This window comes from Salarias fasciatus, chromosome 2 (genome assembly GCF_902148845.1).
Source record: "Salarias fasciatus chromosome 2, fSalaFa1.1, whole genome shotgun sequence".
Classification (NCBI taxonomy): Eukaryota; Metazoa; Chordata; class Actinopteri; order Blenniiformes; family Blenniidae; genus Salarias; species Salarias fasciatus.
In genome coordinates this window covers 17,801,230-17,817,843 of record NC_043746.1, presented here as the reverse complement: position 1 = coordinate 17,817,843, position 16,614 = coordinate 17,801,230, and the positions used below count along the sequence as shown (strand labels likewise).

Below are 16,614 nucleotides of genomic sequence, written 5' to 3'. Positions count from 1 at the left end.
TGCAATTAATAATATAAAGATAAAACTAATATCAAATCAAATCAGTTTAAAGTTTAAAACAGATAAAGTTTTAACTCATTGAGTTACTTACAAACAGACATTAAGGATCATATTGGCTCATTCTCTTACTTATGATGATCTCTTACTTACTCCTCATAAGAAATTCATGTTATCATTTTTTTCAGACATCGAAGAAGCATTTGTGCTGACTTGCATGGAATTTACTAAACAAATACCACTTGGTTGGTTGAGTGAATAGCCAAATAGTGTGGTGATGGTGGGTCTGTTTTCACAGTGATTGACAAATGCTTTTTCTGACTTCAGCATTTAAAATGACTGGCATTTGCATTTAACGAACACCTGGGTGATGTGGTTTTTCTCGTCAGGTTACTCATTGTATGCACGGTCTTTAAAAAAGACAAAAGAAAATATGTTAATGATGCATTACATACATGTTTCTACAACTAATCCCATGTAGTTATTAACTTTGCTGAAGCATGTTTTTTTTATATTGAGCAGTTATGTAAATATGTCCAAGTTAACTTCATTTTTTTTAGGTGAACAAATATACAACTTATATATACATGGCACAGTTGCATCATTTCACTTTTTCTGCTCGACAATAAAGACGCATCACAAAAACAAGATTATATATATATATATATATATATATATATATATATATATATATATATATATATATATATATATATATATATATAATTTTCATCTTTTAGTTGTTTTCTATATATATATATGTATATATATATATATATATATATAGACAACAACTAAAAGATGAAAATTAAACATATACTAAACATATACTAAACAAACAGACAGAAGAATAGGTGTGGAAAAACTATTGTATCTCTGTATGTTTTCTCTCAGTGCACAGTTTTAAAGCATTTGGTGTATTTCAGAAATGGAAAATAGTGACATAGTTCCTTACATTAAAAAAAGAGTGAAATTTTGGTTTTGTGCTTCTATGTCTATTTTAGTATACATAGAATTTCCCAATGATTAAAACAAGTCCTCCAACTGGATGGAATTTTCAACAGGTATACAAAATAAAATTCTCCTTTTTTAAAGGTCAGAAGAATTGTCAAATATGCAAAACAAACAGTTATGCAGATCTATCCAAAAAGCATACAGTCAGCAAACAGATGCTCAGTTGTTTCAATGTCTTTATCAAATCTACATCTAAAAATTCAGTCGAAGAATATATATCATTTTTGTAGCTTACTTTAGAAAAGAACTGCAAAATTTAGATGAAATTGTATATAGATTGTTGAAGAAAATCTGAGTTACTGTGGGCAGTTTTTAAAGGACTGACATTGCTTTGATGTAAATTATAAGAATAAAAGATTATTTTTTTATTAATTAAATAATAAGACAATATATAAGACATTATAAGACAGACTGAGGGATTGCTTTAGTAGCATTTTGTATTGTATTATTTTGTTATATGCTAAATCATCAGACATCATCAAAGGGCATCAAAATCAGTAGTATATCAGAGAATCACATACCAAATTAATCTCTTTATCCAATTTTTAAGAATAAAATTCCTGAGTTGGCTATACCAACAGTCGCACAGTGGAGTGTTGACTAAAATTGTATTTATTGGTCATTTTCCAATGTTGTAATGCCTGTCAATGAAAAGCAGATCATTTGTTGAGGGGCTTATTCAAGTCATACTCACATCTTAGTAAGGCCTGGAAAGGACAGCAAGGCAAGGCGAAGCAAGGTAAGCTTATTTGCATATAGCACAACTGATATACAAAGAAATTCAAAGTGCCTCATGAAGGAAACAGAAACAAATACAATTAAAATCACAGAAAAGTTCAAACATTCAAAATAGAAACGGCAATCAAAACAAGAAGCTTAAGATGAAGTGAACAGAAATGCATTTCCAATAGTTTGATTAAAATGATTACAATGAGTAGTACTGATATCTTGAAAGTGCTGCTGTAAACAAGAAAGTTTTCAGCCTTTTATTTAGTCCTGGTTCTGGGAAATGTAAATTTATCCCAGATTACCCTATAGGTCATAATAGAACATTCATCCTACACATTTGAAATGCAACGTGGGCTGTAAAACTATGAGAGTACTGTCTTCATTCCTTAAAAGAGTTAACCTCACAGCCCAATAGAGCTCCATCCTGAACAATGTCACCCTCTCCATGAGGGTGTAAGAGTACCTTCATTACCACATTATTCCCACCAAAGTGCACTACAGAGTCTACTGGAATTTTGTTTATTTTTTCCAGGAGCGATAAGATTCTTTACTGCTTGCTGTGTCTTGGTTAATTTAATCCTTTCTATGCTTATTCCAGCCACTGCAAAATCTATGCATGTTTCTTATTTTATTATTATCTTGTATTATTTATATTCTCAGTATAGTAATCTTTGTGGTGCAATGCTTTCAAACTATTTCCTTCTGGGATCAATGAAGTAATTATATTCTATTCCATGCCTGGTTATTTCACTGTTGTCAGCGAATTATTAATTGTTGTTAGAGGAGCGTTATCAATGGGTAACAATTCACAGTTTTTAAGGTTCATGTCCAGGTGAGACACAAATACAAGGACGTTGATGAAGGAGAAGATAAGCAAAAAAAAAAAAAAGGGAAATAAGGAAGGGCAACGTCAGTCTTCCACCGTGTCAGAATCATATGACTACTGTTCCATATTTTCAAAATAAAGCATTGCATTGTGAAAATAGTCTTAATTATGTTACCATTAAGAAATTATGAATTTATACACATAATACAACAAAAACAGTAAATCATTTCCACAATGAGAACATTAATACAAATGTAAATCTCATAATCCATGTATGATAACCACATTAGTGGTAATGTGTATTTATTTTGAAGCTTCGTCTGTTTGTTTTGTAGCACCGTTTCCGGGGTTGGCGGAGGAGGAGGGGTGACGTTAGCGACGTGCTGGCCGTTCAGTTGCTGCTCGCCGAGTAAAAGAAAGGCGCACTGAGCAGCTAGCTGGGAACAGCTACCAAATATTACCATCATTTAGGAGAAGGAGCCCTCCTTTCTTGTAGCATATCTACATTTTTTAAAATCGCTGCCAAAATGAAGAGGCGGATACACTTCGGTTCCGTGCTGTTTCCTTTGCTAATCTTATGTTTCTCTTCGTGCTCGGCGTTTTATCTTCCGGGTTTAGCCCCAGTGAGTTTCTGTGAAGAAGGCAAAGATGTCGACGATTGTCAGGTATGGTCGCTGGGTTAGACTTACTTGTCATATCTAGTCTTGTGGAATTTTTTTACAATTTGGATTTTGCATATCTGTATTTATGCGTTTGCTTCCCAAGCCTTTGCTAGCTTCCTTATTTCCCTCCTAGGCCCCTACTGTCACCTTGCGCAGTGAAGTAATATTAATCTTCTATTGGAGTTTGCTTTAGAAGCTGGTGTCATACTTGTATTTAAGCTTAATTGTATTCACGTTGTTATATTTAATCATTAAGCCCAATTCAAATAGTGACTCACTTGCGCTCTTCCCTGTTAAAGTGACCTGATTACATCCAGGTTAATCAATACCGTCGAAGTAACACGAATCCACATGTTTCTGTCAGTTTGTCTATTTCACCCAAGACTTTAGTACATCATACATCACTTTGACCATTTAGGACATCCTCTAAACACGACTAGTCATAGACTATATTCAGCCGGCTGGCTTGAGAGGCTGCTTTGTTCCAGATTCAAAAAAAAAAAAAAAAAAAAAGAAAACCTGTAAGACTCACTGAAACACGTTTCTCCTCCTTACAGAAAGAGATCCAGCTTTATGTCAACCGCTTGGACTCAGTGGAATCTGTTCTGCCTTATGAGTATGATGTGTAAGTAATGTTTTATTTCTGTGTGCATAGTTGTGATTTCTAAATGATTAAACTTTGTATAACAAGATAATTATATCTTATAAGGTTTCCATTCTGCAAAGATGACCATGAAAAAAGACCAACTGAAAACCTTGGGCAAGTGCTGTTCGGTGAGCGAATTGAGTCGTCTCCTTACAAGGTCAGTACTGACAGAAAATGTAGATAGTCCCATCTTGATGTTACATATTTAATCGCCCATGTGGATAGTGTATTTTGATAATAAAGCATATCTTTCATGCACTCTTTAGTTTTTCTTCAATAAAAAAGTGGACTGTCAGCCAGTGTGCACAACAAACTTCAAGAAAGGCGATAAGGCAGACATAGCCAAGCTGGATTTTCTCAAAATGGGAATGCAGCTGAACTATCAGCACCACTGGTGAGTAGAAGAGAAGCTTTACAGTCATTCTATTGTGTGTATGTTGATTTTTTTTTTTTTTACCCCTACTGTATAAAGTGATTGTTTGGCAGATGATTAAAGATGGACTGTGACCAATAAAAAGCTCGACTTGCTATAAATGTTGAAGTTGCACAAGCACACATCAGTATTTTGCTTCTTTACTCGTATGACCCGAAGAAGCCTTGAACTTTAAATTTAACATATTGGTTAAATGAAGAAGTTTTTTATTTTTTAAATTTTTTTTTTTAATTTCTGGGTATGAAAACAACTGTAAATATACGCATTGTAAATCTGAGTTAACCAACTTATTTTTCAGGATCATTGATAACATGCCGGTGACCTGGTGCTATGATGTGGAAGATGGTCAGAAGTACTGCAACCCGGGTTTCCCCATTGGCTGCCTTGTTACATCAGATGGCAGAGTGAAAGATGCCTGTGTTATCAATGTACGGTTGGTCTTTTTTTTGGTTTGTTTCACCTAACTTTTCAGATTTTTCAATAATCAGTCCCTCATTTGATTGCTCTACCTTTAGTGATGAGAATGCATGTGTTTTGGTTGATAATTAAAAAAGAACACAGTACTGTTTTTAAAATGAAGAACTTTCAGTATATTTATAAGTTCTAAAAGCCTTTTAAATATACTTCTCCTGTGATGTTTGCATGAAAATTTCAATGTGGGTAGACTTAGAAAGGTTAATCAGCCTTGTTCAACAAGCATTACCTGTAGAACAGCATGTTTCCTTCTGCTAATGGTACAAAGAACCTAAAGGAAAGAACAAGTGAGGCACCTCAACTCATCAAGCTGTCAAGTAAGGAATGATATCTAACTCCAGTAACCGTGATAATTGGTTTCCAGACTTCATTATTATTGATTTCTGTAAAATACCCTTGAAAAACTTTTTCCTTTGTCATGCCCTTTCTAGTTTAAAGGTTTTATTTGTCCTGGATGACCGACAAATATGTACATCTCCAGTTGTGACAATATAGATCTATAGTTTAACAATGTGCGACAGTTTTAGAATGTTTGATTTAGACAATGTATCGACAATATATCCTGGTACATTATTCAAAAATGCAGTACAAATATAGATTGAACAATTCTGAAATAAAAAAAAAAAGGCTGAGTCTCAAATAGGCACTTAAGCAAACTAAATACAAAATGAATACTGAAGCTAACTCAATACAGCAATTCAGAATGAATACTACAAGTATGACGTGCCTGTAAATAATATTCGCATTGACTTGCCACTCAAATGTGCTATAATTAATCTTAGATTAATTTTTCATAATGCGTTAATTTACTGTGATTAATTAATCTATTTAATGCATTAAAGTAACTAGTGAATAGTGAAAGTGTCTGTGTTGCAATTTGCAGAATTGTATTTGTGGTGAAACTGAGAAAAAAAAAAATCAAATTTCTGTCACATGTCACTATTTTGAAAAAAGTAATATGCTATGAATTTTGGGCCATCTCGCCCAGCCCTAATAACATGTTAAAGATTTTAATTGTGCCTATTTTGGCAGTCATTGAACTGAAGGAAAGTCATTCCCATTAATAAAGAAGCTGCATGATCTGATTTGGAAGGCCTAGTGATGCGTATTGGGACGATAGACTGGTTTGTTCAGAAGGACAAGCTTGAACTCATGTATTGATCATGTACAATTTCCCAGGCTGAGTTCAACAAGAAGAACACCTTCTACGTCTTTAACCACGTGGACATCCAAATCACCTACCACAGCGGAGCAGCGGAGGGGTGGACAGGAGCTCGGCTTGTCGGTGCGACACTGGAACCAAAGAGGTAACTGCTGCTTGGTAGCAAAGAGATAACACACCGCTGTTTTAAAACAGGATGTTCAAAAAAAATTGCAACTTCCCAAAATGATTGTGCAGAATATACTCTGACATGCATGTTATGTGTGTTTTCCACACATCAGTATCAAACATGCTGATGAGAAGAACACAAACTGCGGTGAAGGAACCTCCCCAATGGAGGTCCCTGGAGAGTTCAGCAACGACGTCTCAATAGTTTACACATACTCTGTGTCATTTGTGGTAAGACTACAAACTAAATGTATACTTGTATGCAACTCATTGAACTTTCTGTGGATCTCAAAGGAGCAAATAAACATAAGACTCTTTCTTTCTTCATTAGGAAAACAACAATATCAAGTGGGCTTCCAGATGGGACTACATCCTTGTGTCCATGCCTCACACCAACATCCAGTGGTTCAGGTTTGAGAACATTCATGAAATTGTGTACCAGAAAAATTCGATTTCTCCTGGCTGTTGAAGGTTTTCAATAGTTGCATTGTCTTCCTATTATGTGTGTGTGTGTTTTTTTTTTCCTAGTATCATGAACTCCTTGGTTATTGTCCTGTTCCTCTCTGGCATGGTTGCCATGATCATGCTGAGAACTCTCCACAAAGACATTGCCAGATACAACCAGGTGGACCAGGTAATAGTAATTGCTTACTGCCATGGAAACTCCTCATTGATATTCAAATCCACTGTACAGATCACTTTCTGTGCCAACAGCCTCTTTATCATTTGAACTCCAGTTTTGTTTCTGGTTAGATAACTATACTAATTTTAACGCATTTTGTAGCCGATATTAAAACCTTTAGATGTTAACTTAAATATCTGCATTGCTAAGGTTGTGATTTTTGTATCTGGCGGATTTTCTCACAGGTATATTTTAATTTTGCTGTGGGAAGTTTTCGCTTCACTTGTGGGTTGCACAATGCCCCAAATCATGTTTTGTCACGTTTCACAGGCAGACTTGGTAAAGGTTCCATCGTCCCAGGGAAAAAACAGTGTGCACTATGTAAGCTTATTGAAAAGGCTTTTTAAACAGAACCCTCTATGCAGTAATTGAATCAGGTGTTTGGGTGTGTGATTCTCGCGGCGGGGCACCTTACGTAAAACACACGTGTCAAACTCCAGTCTTCTGGGGCCGGTGACTCTACATGTTTTAGATCTCTCCTAGTTGTAACACGGCTGATTGCAGTGATTTGACTTTTCTACAAGCCTGAGGACATGAGATTGAGGTGCGCTGCAGCAGAGAGAGAGCAAAAACATGCAGGGGCCCGGCCCTTTTAGGATTCAGTTTAACACCCCTGGCGCAAAATGTGGTGTGGCGTCTTCTTTTAACCGAGAGTTGACACTTGTAGCAACTCCACGTTTCCATAAAGTCTTCAATTCAATCAGCTCACTGACTGAATTATCTTTCACCATTAAATTTGACACACTTGCTTAGTCTTTGCTTCATTCTTCTCTGCTACAAGGTGACAGGTAGTACTCAGCATACATGGATTGGTGGGTATTTAACCCTTATCTTTATTTTTTTTCTCAGGTGTGTGGTTTTGGTTTTTTTTTTGTTTGTTTGTTTTTTTTAATTAAGAATTGTTAGACATTTCTCTGAATGCTGTGCTGTTGCTGCGCTCTCAGGAGGACGCACAGGAGGAGTCGGGGTGGAAGCAGGTACACGGAGACGTTTTCCGTCCTCCAAGAAAAGGGATGTTGCTGTCTGTGTTCCTGGGCCAGGGCACACAGATCTTCATCATGACCTTCATCACTCTTTGTAAGAACTTTTTTTTTTATTATTATATAATTAAACACACTGAATTAGAAAAGAATGTTTTGAATAATAGAAATGCAAGTCATGACACAAAATTGGACATAGATAAGATGTGAGCCCGTATTGATCTCGCAACGTTTCGATCATATTCTTTCATTCATCAAAATGATCATGAACGTGAAATCAGTCGTCAGAGTGCATCTTCAGAGTCATTGCAGTGCGGTGCGCTTGTTTTATCCTGAAGTCACTCTTCCTGTTCTGCATTTCCCCGGAGTCGGAGGCAGTCAGACAGGCTGGGTGAGAATCTAGTGCGACATTCAAACAGGGTGGAGTTGTAGCCACATGCATTTTAGAAGGGTGATTCATAAAGAAGGCAGTGTAAATACCTCGACTGAATGTTTTATAACTTTAGGACTACAAAAAAAAAAAAAAACTGCATTTAATGCTTCATCGTAATCTGTGTAATTGAAATTTATGGCATTAGCGATAAATGTTTATGGTGATGTCCTGCAGTCCTGGCCTGTCTTGGGTTCCTGTCGCCGGCCAACAGAGGGGCTCTCATGACTTGTGCTGTGGTGCTCTGGGTTCTGCTGGGTACTCCTGCCGGCTACGTGTCCGCCCGCCTCTACAAAAGTAAGTGTCTCGCCAGCCATTTCTTCGTGGCAGATTATAGTCGTAGGTGTCCGCTCGGACGGCGTTGCAATCTGGGATTCTTCCTGTGATCATCTCTTTGTTGTCTGTTTCTGTTGTCAGCTTTCGGAGGTGAGAAGTGGAAGACAAACGTCTTGCTGACAGCACTGCTGTGCCCAGGGTATGTTCACTTGACACGTTTTGCCTAGCTGCTGCTCGTGTTGTCTCATTTCAGCCTTTCAGTGCTGTTGGCACTTCTCTGTGTCAACTCTTTAGCACTGTATGCCGAGGCCGTCCCTCTCACAGGCGTCATCTTTCTCTGTGTCATTGTCCTTGCTCCACATCTCTTCCTCCAGCATTGTCTTTGCCGACTTCTTCCTGATGAACCTGATTCTGTGGGTGGAGGGCTCCTCGGCGGCCATCCCCTTCGGTACGCTGGTGGCCATCTTGGCCTTGTGGTTTGGAATCTCGGTGCCCCTCACTTTTATCGGCGCCTACTTTGGATTCAAGAAGCCGGTGAGTTAGATTTTTTTTAATGTACTCATTTGCCTCACTGGAGGTATTCGATGTTTCTGAATGGATTTTTAGCCTCTTTCTCTGATTCTTTGCAGGCAATTGAGCAACCGGTGCGAACGAACCAGATCCCCCGGCAAATTCCCGAGCAGTCCTTCTTCACTAAGCCCATTCCGGGTATAGTGATGGGCGGCATCCTGCCCTTTGGCTGCATTTTCATCCAGCTTTTCTTCATTCTTAACAGCATCTGGTAAGAAGAGAAGAATGCAGTCTGTTTGTTCTGTGTGATGAACTCCTGTCATTCCAGTAACACAACGTCTCCATTTGCATTGCTGATATTAACATGGAGGATTTGCATTACAGGTCTCATCAGATGTACTACATGTTCGGGTTCCTGTTCCTGGTTTTCATTATTCTCCTCATTACCTGCTCTGAGGCCACAATTCTGCTCTGTTACTTCCACCTATGTGCCGAGGTACTCACATTTTTTTTTAGTCCTTCATTTCGTCTCATTTGTCAAACTGTTGTCGGATTGTTCGATGGTAACGTGTCATTTTGCGCTCTTCCGTGTCAAGGACTACCACTGGTGGTGGCGCTCCTTCCTGACCAGCGGCTTCACAGCAGTCTACCTGTTCATTTACGCCGTGCATTACTTCTTCTCAAAGCTGCAAATAATTGGCGCGGCCAGTACCATACTCTACTTCGGGTACACCATGATTATGGTTCTCATCTTCTTCCTCTTCACAGGTAAGGCTTTTTGTTGTGCGAGACATTGTTTTATTTTTGGACTTTCTTAAAAAAAAAAAAAAAAGAAACTTCGGAGATGTCTTTACATTTAAAGTCCTCTTGCTGGAAAAAAATCTGCATTGTAAATGACCGGTGCAGACACTCCCATAGTTCCCTCATAAATACTGTTTGCTCAGTGATTTTGACATCGGCTCTCTTGTTGTAGGAGGAATCAACATCCTGTTAACTTCAAACATAAACCAGGACACTGTTTGCACTGTTTTAGACTGTTTGCTTATCTTTTGGAGCATTCGTTTTAGGCTCGTTTTTTTTTTTTTTTTGTTTGGCCTCGCTATAAGCGAGTCAACGAACATTCATTTGGAAAGAGGTTTTTTTGGTTTGTTTTTTAATTTTTTTATTTTTTTTTATATTTTTTAGCATAGTGATGATCAGAATTTTATTTTTTCAAGACTTTACAGTCCCCTCAGTCAGAGTCTGTTCTGCAGACTCATTTGGGATAGTTCCTACTGGCTGTGGTTTGACAAGCAGGAGCCTAGTTTCACCAGGGACTTCCTGTTTTTGTTCTTTTGTTCTGTACATCAAAAGGTACATCCTCCACATCCACTCGGCGTTATGGATGAATATACGTCTATACGCTGTCAGCGTTCGCAAACTACCTTTGTTCATACAGGTTCTCTGAGCTCGTGTTTGAAATCCAGCTGTGTGTCTAAGGTGGCACAGATCCTCTAACACTTGTTATTACAAAGCCGGGATGAGTCGAGCATTGTTGGCTCTTTTGTCTCCTTGTTAAAGGATTGACACACGCTCAGGCGCGAACATCTCTCACTGGTCCTTTCAAGCTTTTTTCGCACCTCACCCCGAGTGATGCCATGGGAGTGTGCGAGGAGGGGATAATGTTAAAGAGTAGATAACAGGCGAATACACGCCTACTCCGCATGTCTTCTGAAAAATGTGCAGCATGCCAGGATATCAGATGATGACATACTTTATGGTGTTATTCTGCCATTTAGGCCAGATAAAAGTTGGGCTGTATGCGGGTTCGTCAGTATTTCAGCACTATTTGACAGTATCTTAAGACGGGGCTGTAAGCACGAAAGGGGTGAAATGTCAAAAGATTATCACCAAGAAGTAATCCAAGGATTCATGGAAGAGATTATCAGTTTCCCTCCCTGCTTTCAGTTTTGATCTAAATAATCCTAATCTTCCTCATTTCCCTCTTATGTTGTTGTCTGTCTCATTCACCTCGTCCCAACATTGGGATTATGTTAGCACGTCCCCCATTGAGCAGTCAGATAGGATAGACTTTTATACCCAAATGAATTGATCCAGGATTTTTTCCATGTTTATCGGGACTGAGCCCAGGCAGCCATGTTCTTCCTGTGACAAGTGCTGCAACTACTGGTTTTTAAGTTGGAATCCAAACCTTTTGCAAAGCTCCCTGAGGTTTGGCTGTACTTAGTTCGCCAAATGTTGGTGGGTTTTTTTTTTTTTTTTGGTTATCGGCAACCAGATCTATTGACGGTGTTTTGTAGATACGTGAAATAAATTCTGATTTGTTTCACCTTCCATTTGTTTTTCAGGAACAATCGGCTTCTTCGCCTGCTTCTGGTTTGTAAACAAGATCTACAGCGTGGTCAAAGTGGACTGACTAGAGAAGCAGGGGGAAGCGCAGAGTCCGTGATGTCTCAGCACTGGCGACCTTAGTGCTGTTTGTGTGATAAAGCGGTCTGAATGGACCCGAACTGAAACCATCTTTGATCATAAAACCCCCCCCGAAGAACAGAGCCCGTCCTCTTCTGTGCTTTAAACCTCAACCTGTTGCTATTTTTTCTTCATGAAGTCTATAAAAATTTTGTGTTCACTGTTGAGCAGTAATATTTTGAATTGCGCCTTGAAAATCATTTGAGGTTTCAATGATCTAGATGTGATAGTGAGCAGCTTTCGGAAATGTTTTTACTTTAATTTTCTAAAGAAAGTAAAATGTTATGTATTTTGCTTTTCTACTCCCTCATTGCTAAATGTTTTTTTCTTTACTTATGTTGGGGAAAAAAAAAAGTGTAAATATACTGTAAAAAAAAGAAAGTGAGAGAGTGCTACTTAAAGATTGTCACCGTTATAAAAGTTTCTTTCAATTTTTCTTTTTTATTTTTATGGTTTTAAAACAAATAGGGGTGTAAATCTTCAAATATCAGTCTGTATTGCAGTTAAGAAATTATATAAAATACTGACATTGCTATGATACATCCATTTCTTGAGTTTTAGGTTGCATCGCATCAAAGGGTACACATGGTGAAGGAGCACGTCTGTATCATAGTACTGTGTTACAGCCGCAGTGCAGGTAAAGGATGATCTCCCCGTGGTCTGTGCATTTGTTTGGCCATGGAAGAGATTTCTCAGTTAATCAATAAATCGTTGAAGACCTGATCAAGTCACTGCATTTGCATCTATTTAGAAAAGTTGTTTTCGGAACACTGCTTCTTTTTGCGTGGAGCGGTGAGGAGTCATCACCAAAGGTGATAACGTTTTTATGAATAAATGCAATTAATTCAAAATGAAAACCTACTTGTTTCCAAGTCTTTTTCTTTTTGTTGTTTTTTTGGGGTTTTTTTTTTACAAAAACTGAAGTCAACCTGGTAATAATTATACTAAAAAAAACTCAGTTCTATAAAGCTCTTTAAAAACAACTACAGCTGTGAGAAAGTGCTGTACATAAATGGACATTTTAAAAAAAATCGTAAGGTGTGAGCAATAAGAATACAATAAAACACCAACACTAAATACAGGAGCAGTGTCAAGTTGGGCTGAAAGCCAAGACGTAGAAGTGGGTCGCTCATCCCACAACTTAAGGGCAAAGTTCTGTTCCTTCAGAGCTTCTGTTTGGTTCCTCTAGGATCAGCTGATCAGGTCAGAGAGGTAAGGCTGGGCGACACCATTCAAAGATTAAAAAAAAAAAAAAAAAAAAAACGAATCCTAACCCTATCTCGAACCTTACACATTCACACCCACATTTATGTTATTCTCAAGTGATTTCAGGCACTTTTTTTGGAACACAGTGTTACACTTTGACTCAAGTTTCATACAATTTGCTTTTATTAAACAACAGACAGCAAATAATGTTGAATAAAGTAACCATAAATAATACAAATCACAAAAATATGTACTTTAAACTGTCACTCCTTATTTGCTGTCACAATGTAACACACATGGTCATTTATGAAGATTCTGACAAGTTTATTACACGAGTTTGATTGTCACCTATAATACTGCAGACAGGATTTATCCAGAGACTTTAAATCCTTTAAAAAAAGTACTTTTTTTCCTTTACAGCTATCACAGTCTAATAATAATACAGCAAAAACACCCTGATCACTCTTTTGTTTTTTCTAAAAGGCATAAAAACTTGACAAAATCCAAACACAACACTCTAAATTAATGCACTTTTTTTCACCCTCTGTGTTCATGATGAACTCGAGGCTCAGTGAACTGCCTTTCTCTGAGATTAGACACAAAGATGTGTGTGCTTGCAACCTCTCCGTGGCAGATTTTTTTCCCCGCACCTTACATTACCAGGAGGTATCTTTACAAATGTGTTCAGTCATTTGTTACATAAGATGTTGCTGCATGCAGCCTACACAAAGTCAGTGGTGCAAAGAGTTCACCGGGATGATATTTTCTTTTTTATCACACTGTTTCTTTAGCAGTGTAGTTTTTTTTTCCCCAACAAGAGTACTTAAAAAAATAGGAGCCTGGCAATACAAAGGCAGTGAATACTGAGTCTAAACATGTGGTGGTACATTGAAGTAATATTACCACATCTGTTGAGCTTCAGCTAAAAGAAACAAAGGACTTGAGAAGTCTTTGTGGATATCCCATCAGGGACCCACCGACACTCATGTGTTCTCTAACAGGCACGATGAATCACTTTTCTACTTTTTCTTTTTCTTTTTTTTTCAAAAGGCGCTTTGAGAATGAGAAAAGTTACTGTGACAGGTAAACACACACATCTAATTTATGCTCAACAACAAAGGGGCACTACAAACATTTCCAAAAGTAACACCCTGAGTTCCTGAATTGCAAACACAGCTTGTTTGCACACTAAGACTTTATATCCCAGACCCTCCTGGAGGGTCAAGGTTTAAAGGAGATTGGTTAGTTGTGCAGAAATTACAAAAAAAAGAAAAGAAAAAGGACATCAGAGGCCTACAATTAAAGCAAACCTGTAAAAAAAAAAAAAAAAACCACCATGACTGAGTCAAGGCCAAGTTTATATTGAAGTATTTGGATTGGGAACAATTTCAGTACCCATTTAATGTAACAGTACAATTATTTGACACGTCTAAAAACACAGGTTTATACAGGTAAAATGCACACACTGACTTCTGATGCCCCCGTCGCTCCCTAAACAGCATTTACATGTCAACAAACAGTCTTTTTCTCACAAACATTTCTGATCTACATTCATAATGAAACAGTTAACAAACCAGGTTTACATGTACATTTGGCCTCATGTCAGGTCATATAAATCAAAGTTTCAGTGGCTGGAGGCTGCCCCTACTAACACTCAGCAAAAGGCAGGACGTTCCATGGACATGTTGCCAATCCACCAAACACTAACATAAAAAACACACACACACACACACACACACACACAATCAGCTTCACATAAAATTCACAGAAGAGAAATGTGATCTCTTCATTTACCCCTATGAGAAAATAGTATAAAATGTTTCTGTTTGTGATCAGGTAGGTAGTATTACTGCTCCCAACGTCAACGACCTCAGAGTTAAATCACACTGTTGAGAATATTAGCTTATGCTTGAACACAGCACCGCAAACTCCGCAGATAAGAGCAATAATGGTCAGTGAGCACTCAAGGCAGTTCATGTGCTTCGTTTGCTGTGGACTGTGAGCTCCCTTTCAGAGCTGATACTGGTAGAGGTGGTGTCTTTGCGGCTGTCTCTTGACTTCCTCTCGAAAGTGGGAGAGGAGGATGTTGTGCACTCCTCCCAAGTTCGAAGCGGGAAGACTCGAGCAGCCAGGCTGGGCAGGTGAGGGTGGGCCCCCGAGCGGCCCTCGGTCGTAGTGAAGCAGCTCTCCACCGCTGAGCTCTGGTTGGTGCGGCCTTGCTTGCAGAAGAGCCCACAGAGCAAAGCCAGGAATTCTTTCCTCACACTGCGGTGCATGTAGCCATAAATGTAGGGATGTAGGCAGCACTGTAAAAAGAAGAGAACAAGGGCAAGGGAGGATAACCATGGGGGGACAGCTGCTCTGGTGCTCATAGATATAGTGTTCAGTATGCTGTAAGGACCCATGCTGAGAATATATGAAGCCATGATCACAAAAACTACTCGGGCTGCCTTGCAGTGGTAATGGAAACGTCTGTGTCTGATACGGACTGGGTATCGTCTTGCTGAGCAAGGGCCTTCAGGTGAGCTGGCTTGCTGGGGCTGGAGCTGGTTCTGGGGCTGGGGCTGGGGCTGGGGCTGGGGCTGAGGCTGCCGCTGTGGACTGCTGGATCCCTGGAACTCCTGTGGGCAGGGCTGGGAGTAGGACTGTGTCTGAATGGGGTGCACAAGAGCATTCTGTCTGCGGGCGGCTCTGAATACCATCCAGTAACATCCGAGCATGATGAGAACTGGAAGCCAGAATGAAAAAGTGGACACCACAACAGAGTAGGAGAGACTAGAAGACCACACGACAGAGCAGATATTGTGACGACGGTCAAAGTCTATAGTCCCCCAGCCGTAGAGGGGAGGTGTGCTCTGCAGGAAACTGAGCACCCAGGTGCAGATGATTAGGTTAGTGCCCAAGTGAGGGGTCATGCGGGTGGGGTACGACAGAGGGTGGATAATGGCCAGGTAGCGATCCACGGAGACAACTATGATAGTGTTGACCCCAGCAAAAGCAAAAAGATGCATGAGCACCACCAGAGCCTGACAGAGCCGAGCGTCCAGCGGCCACACGCCCGGCACCGTGGCTGCGATGGCAAACGGCATGACTAAAACGGTCTGCAGTAGGTCCGCCAGGAGGAGGTTGAGGACGAAGCGGTTCGCCACGTGAAGCAGCTGAGGCTTCCTCTGGAACACCAGCAGGACGACCACGTTCCCAAACAAAGACACGCACACGATCAGAGATATGAGCAGCATCTTCACCACGCTGTTCACCGTGGAGGACCAGACCGGATCCTGGCTGGCCCCGGAGACACCCAGCTCCCGGGGAACATCGGTCAGATTTGTGCCCATCCCGGGCTCCTGAGAGCTTGACATTGTTCATCTGACATCAGTGGAGCGTAGACATGAAGTCAGGTTAGTCCCATCCTGATCAGGACAGCAGGAGAGCTTCAGTTTGCTTTTCAGGCTGTGAGAGTCAGAACTTCAGAATCCAACATGTTATCAAAATGCCTGAAATATCATCCACGGCATGTGTCAGCCGTCCAGGAGACTCATCCACGGGCAGGGCAGCTGCAGACCATCAGCACCGATCCGCCGCTCATCGTGATCGCTGCTTAAATCCCTGAACGTTTCACCCTCCGCATAGGCCTAATTCCTCTGGCAGTCCACATCTGCACAATGGAAAAAAAAAAAAAAAGCTATTTTCCCCCGACAGTGATGTGCAGCCGTTCCAGTCCCCAGCCCCGACAGCAAATGTCCAACCGGTGGCAAATGCTTATCTCTCATTAATGTATAATACCTTGAGCTGATCGGTCATGCGGTGTTATTTTCCGCGGAGAGGACGCTCCGCTCGCGTCTCAGCCTTCAGCTCCAGTCGATGGCAGCGGCGCTTTCACGGCTCAGCTAGCAGACGCTGCGTGTCTTCACCCAGCGGGGGTCTCTCATCCAGACGAGAATATCTCCGCG

At 39.9% G+C, this 16,614-nt stretch overlaps 2 protein-coding genes across 3 annotated transcripts; one reads left to right on the top strand and one right to left on the bottom strand.

Annotated features, from left to right (window-relative positions):
* The first annotated feature begins 2,949 nt into the window (after positions 1–2,949).
* On the top strand, positions 2,950–12,307 carry tm9sf5 (transmembrane 9 superfamily protein member 5). Of its 2 annotated transcripts, XM_030108223.1 has the most exons (18): positions 2,950–3,231; positions 3,786–3,853; positions 3,938–4,031; positions 4,141–4,268; positions 4,606–4,735; positions 5,961–6,088; positions 6,225–6,342; positions 6,443–6,522; positions 6,640–6,745; positions 7,064–7,114; positions 7,738–7,870; positions 8,381–8,500; positions 8,621–8,678; positions 8,854–9,013; positions 9,109–9,260; positions 9,374–9,485; positions 9,586–9,757; positions 11,338–12,307. In XM_030108223.1, exons 1-18 carry the CDS (start codon positions 3,094–3,096, stop codon positions 11,403–11,405), a joined length of 2,016 nt encoding a protein of 671 aa, XP_029964083.1. In that variant the 5' UTR covers positions 2,950–3,093; the 3' UTR covers positions 11,406–12,307. The 2 variants fall into 2 exon arrangements, with proteins under 2 accessions (XP_029964083.1, XP_029964092.1); XM_030108232.1 differs by lacking the exon at positions 7,064–7,114.
* A 2,163-nt stretch (positions 12,308–14,470) lies between these two features.
* On the bottom strand, positions 14,471–16,103 carry gpr101 (G protein-coupled receptor 101). Its single transcript, XM_030116695.1, has one exon. The coding sequence runs from the start codon at positions 16,021–16,023 to the stop codon at positions 14,638–14,640; it is 1,386 nt and encodes a 461-aa protein (XP_029972555.1). The 5' UTR covers positions 16,024–16,103; the 3' UTR covers positions 14,471–14,637.
* Positions 16,104–16,614: the final 511 nt, after the last annotated feature.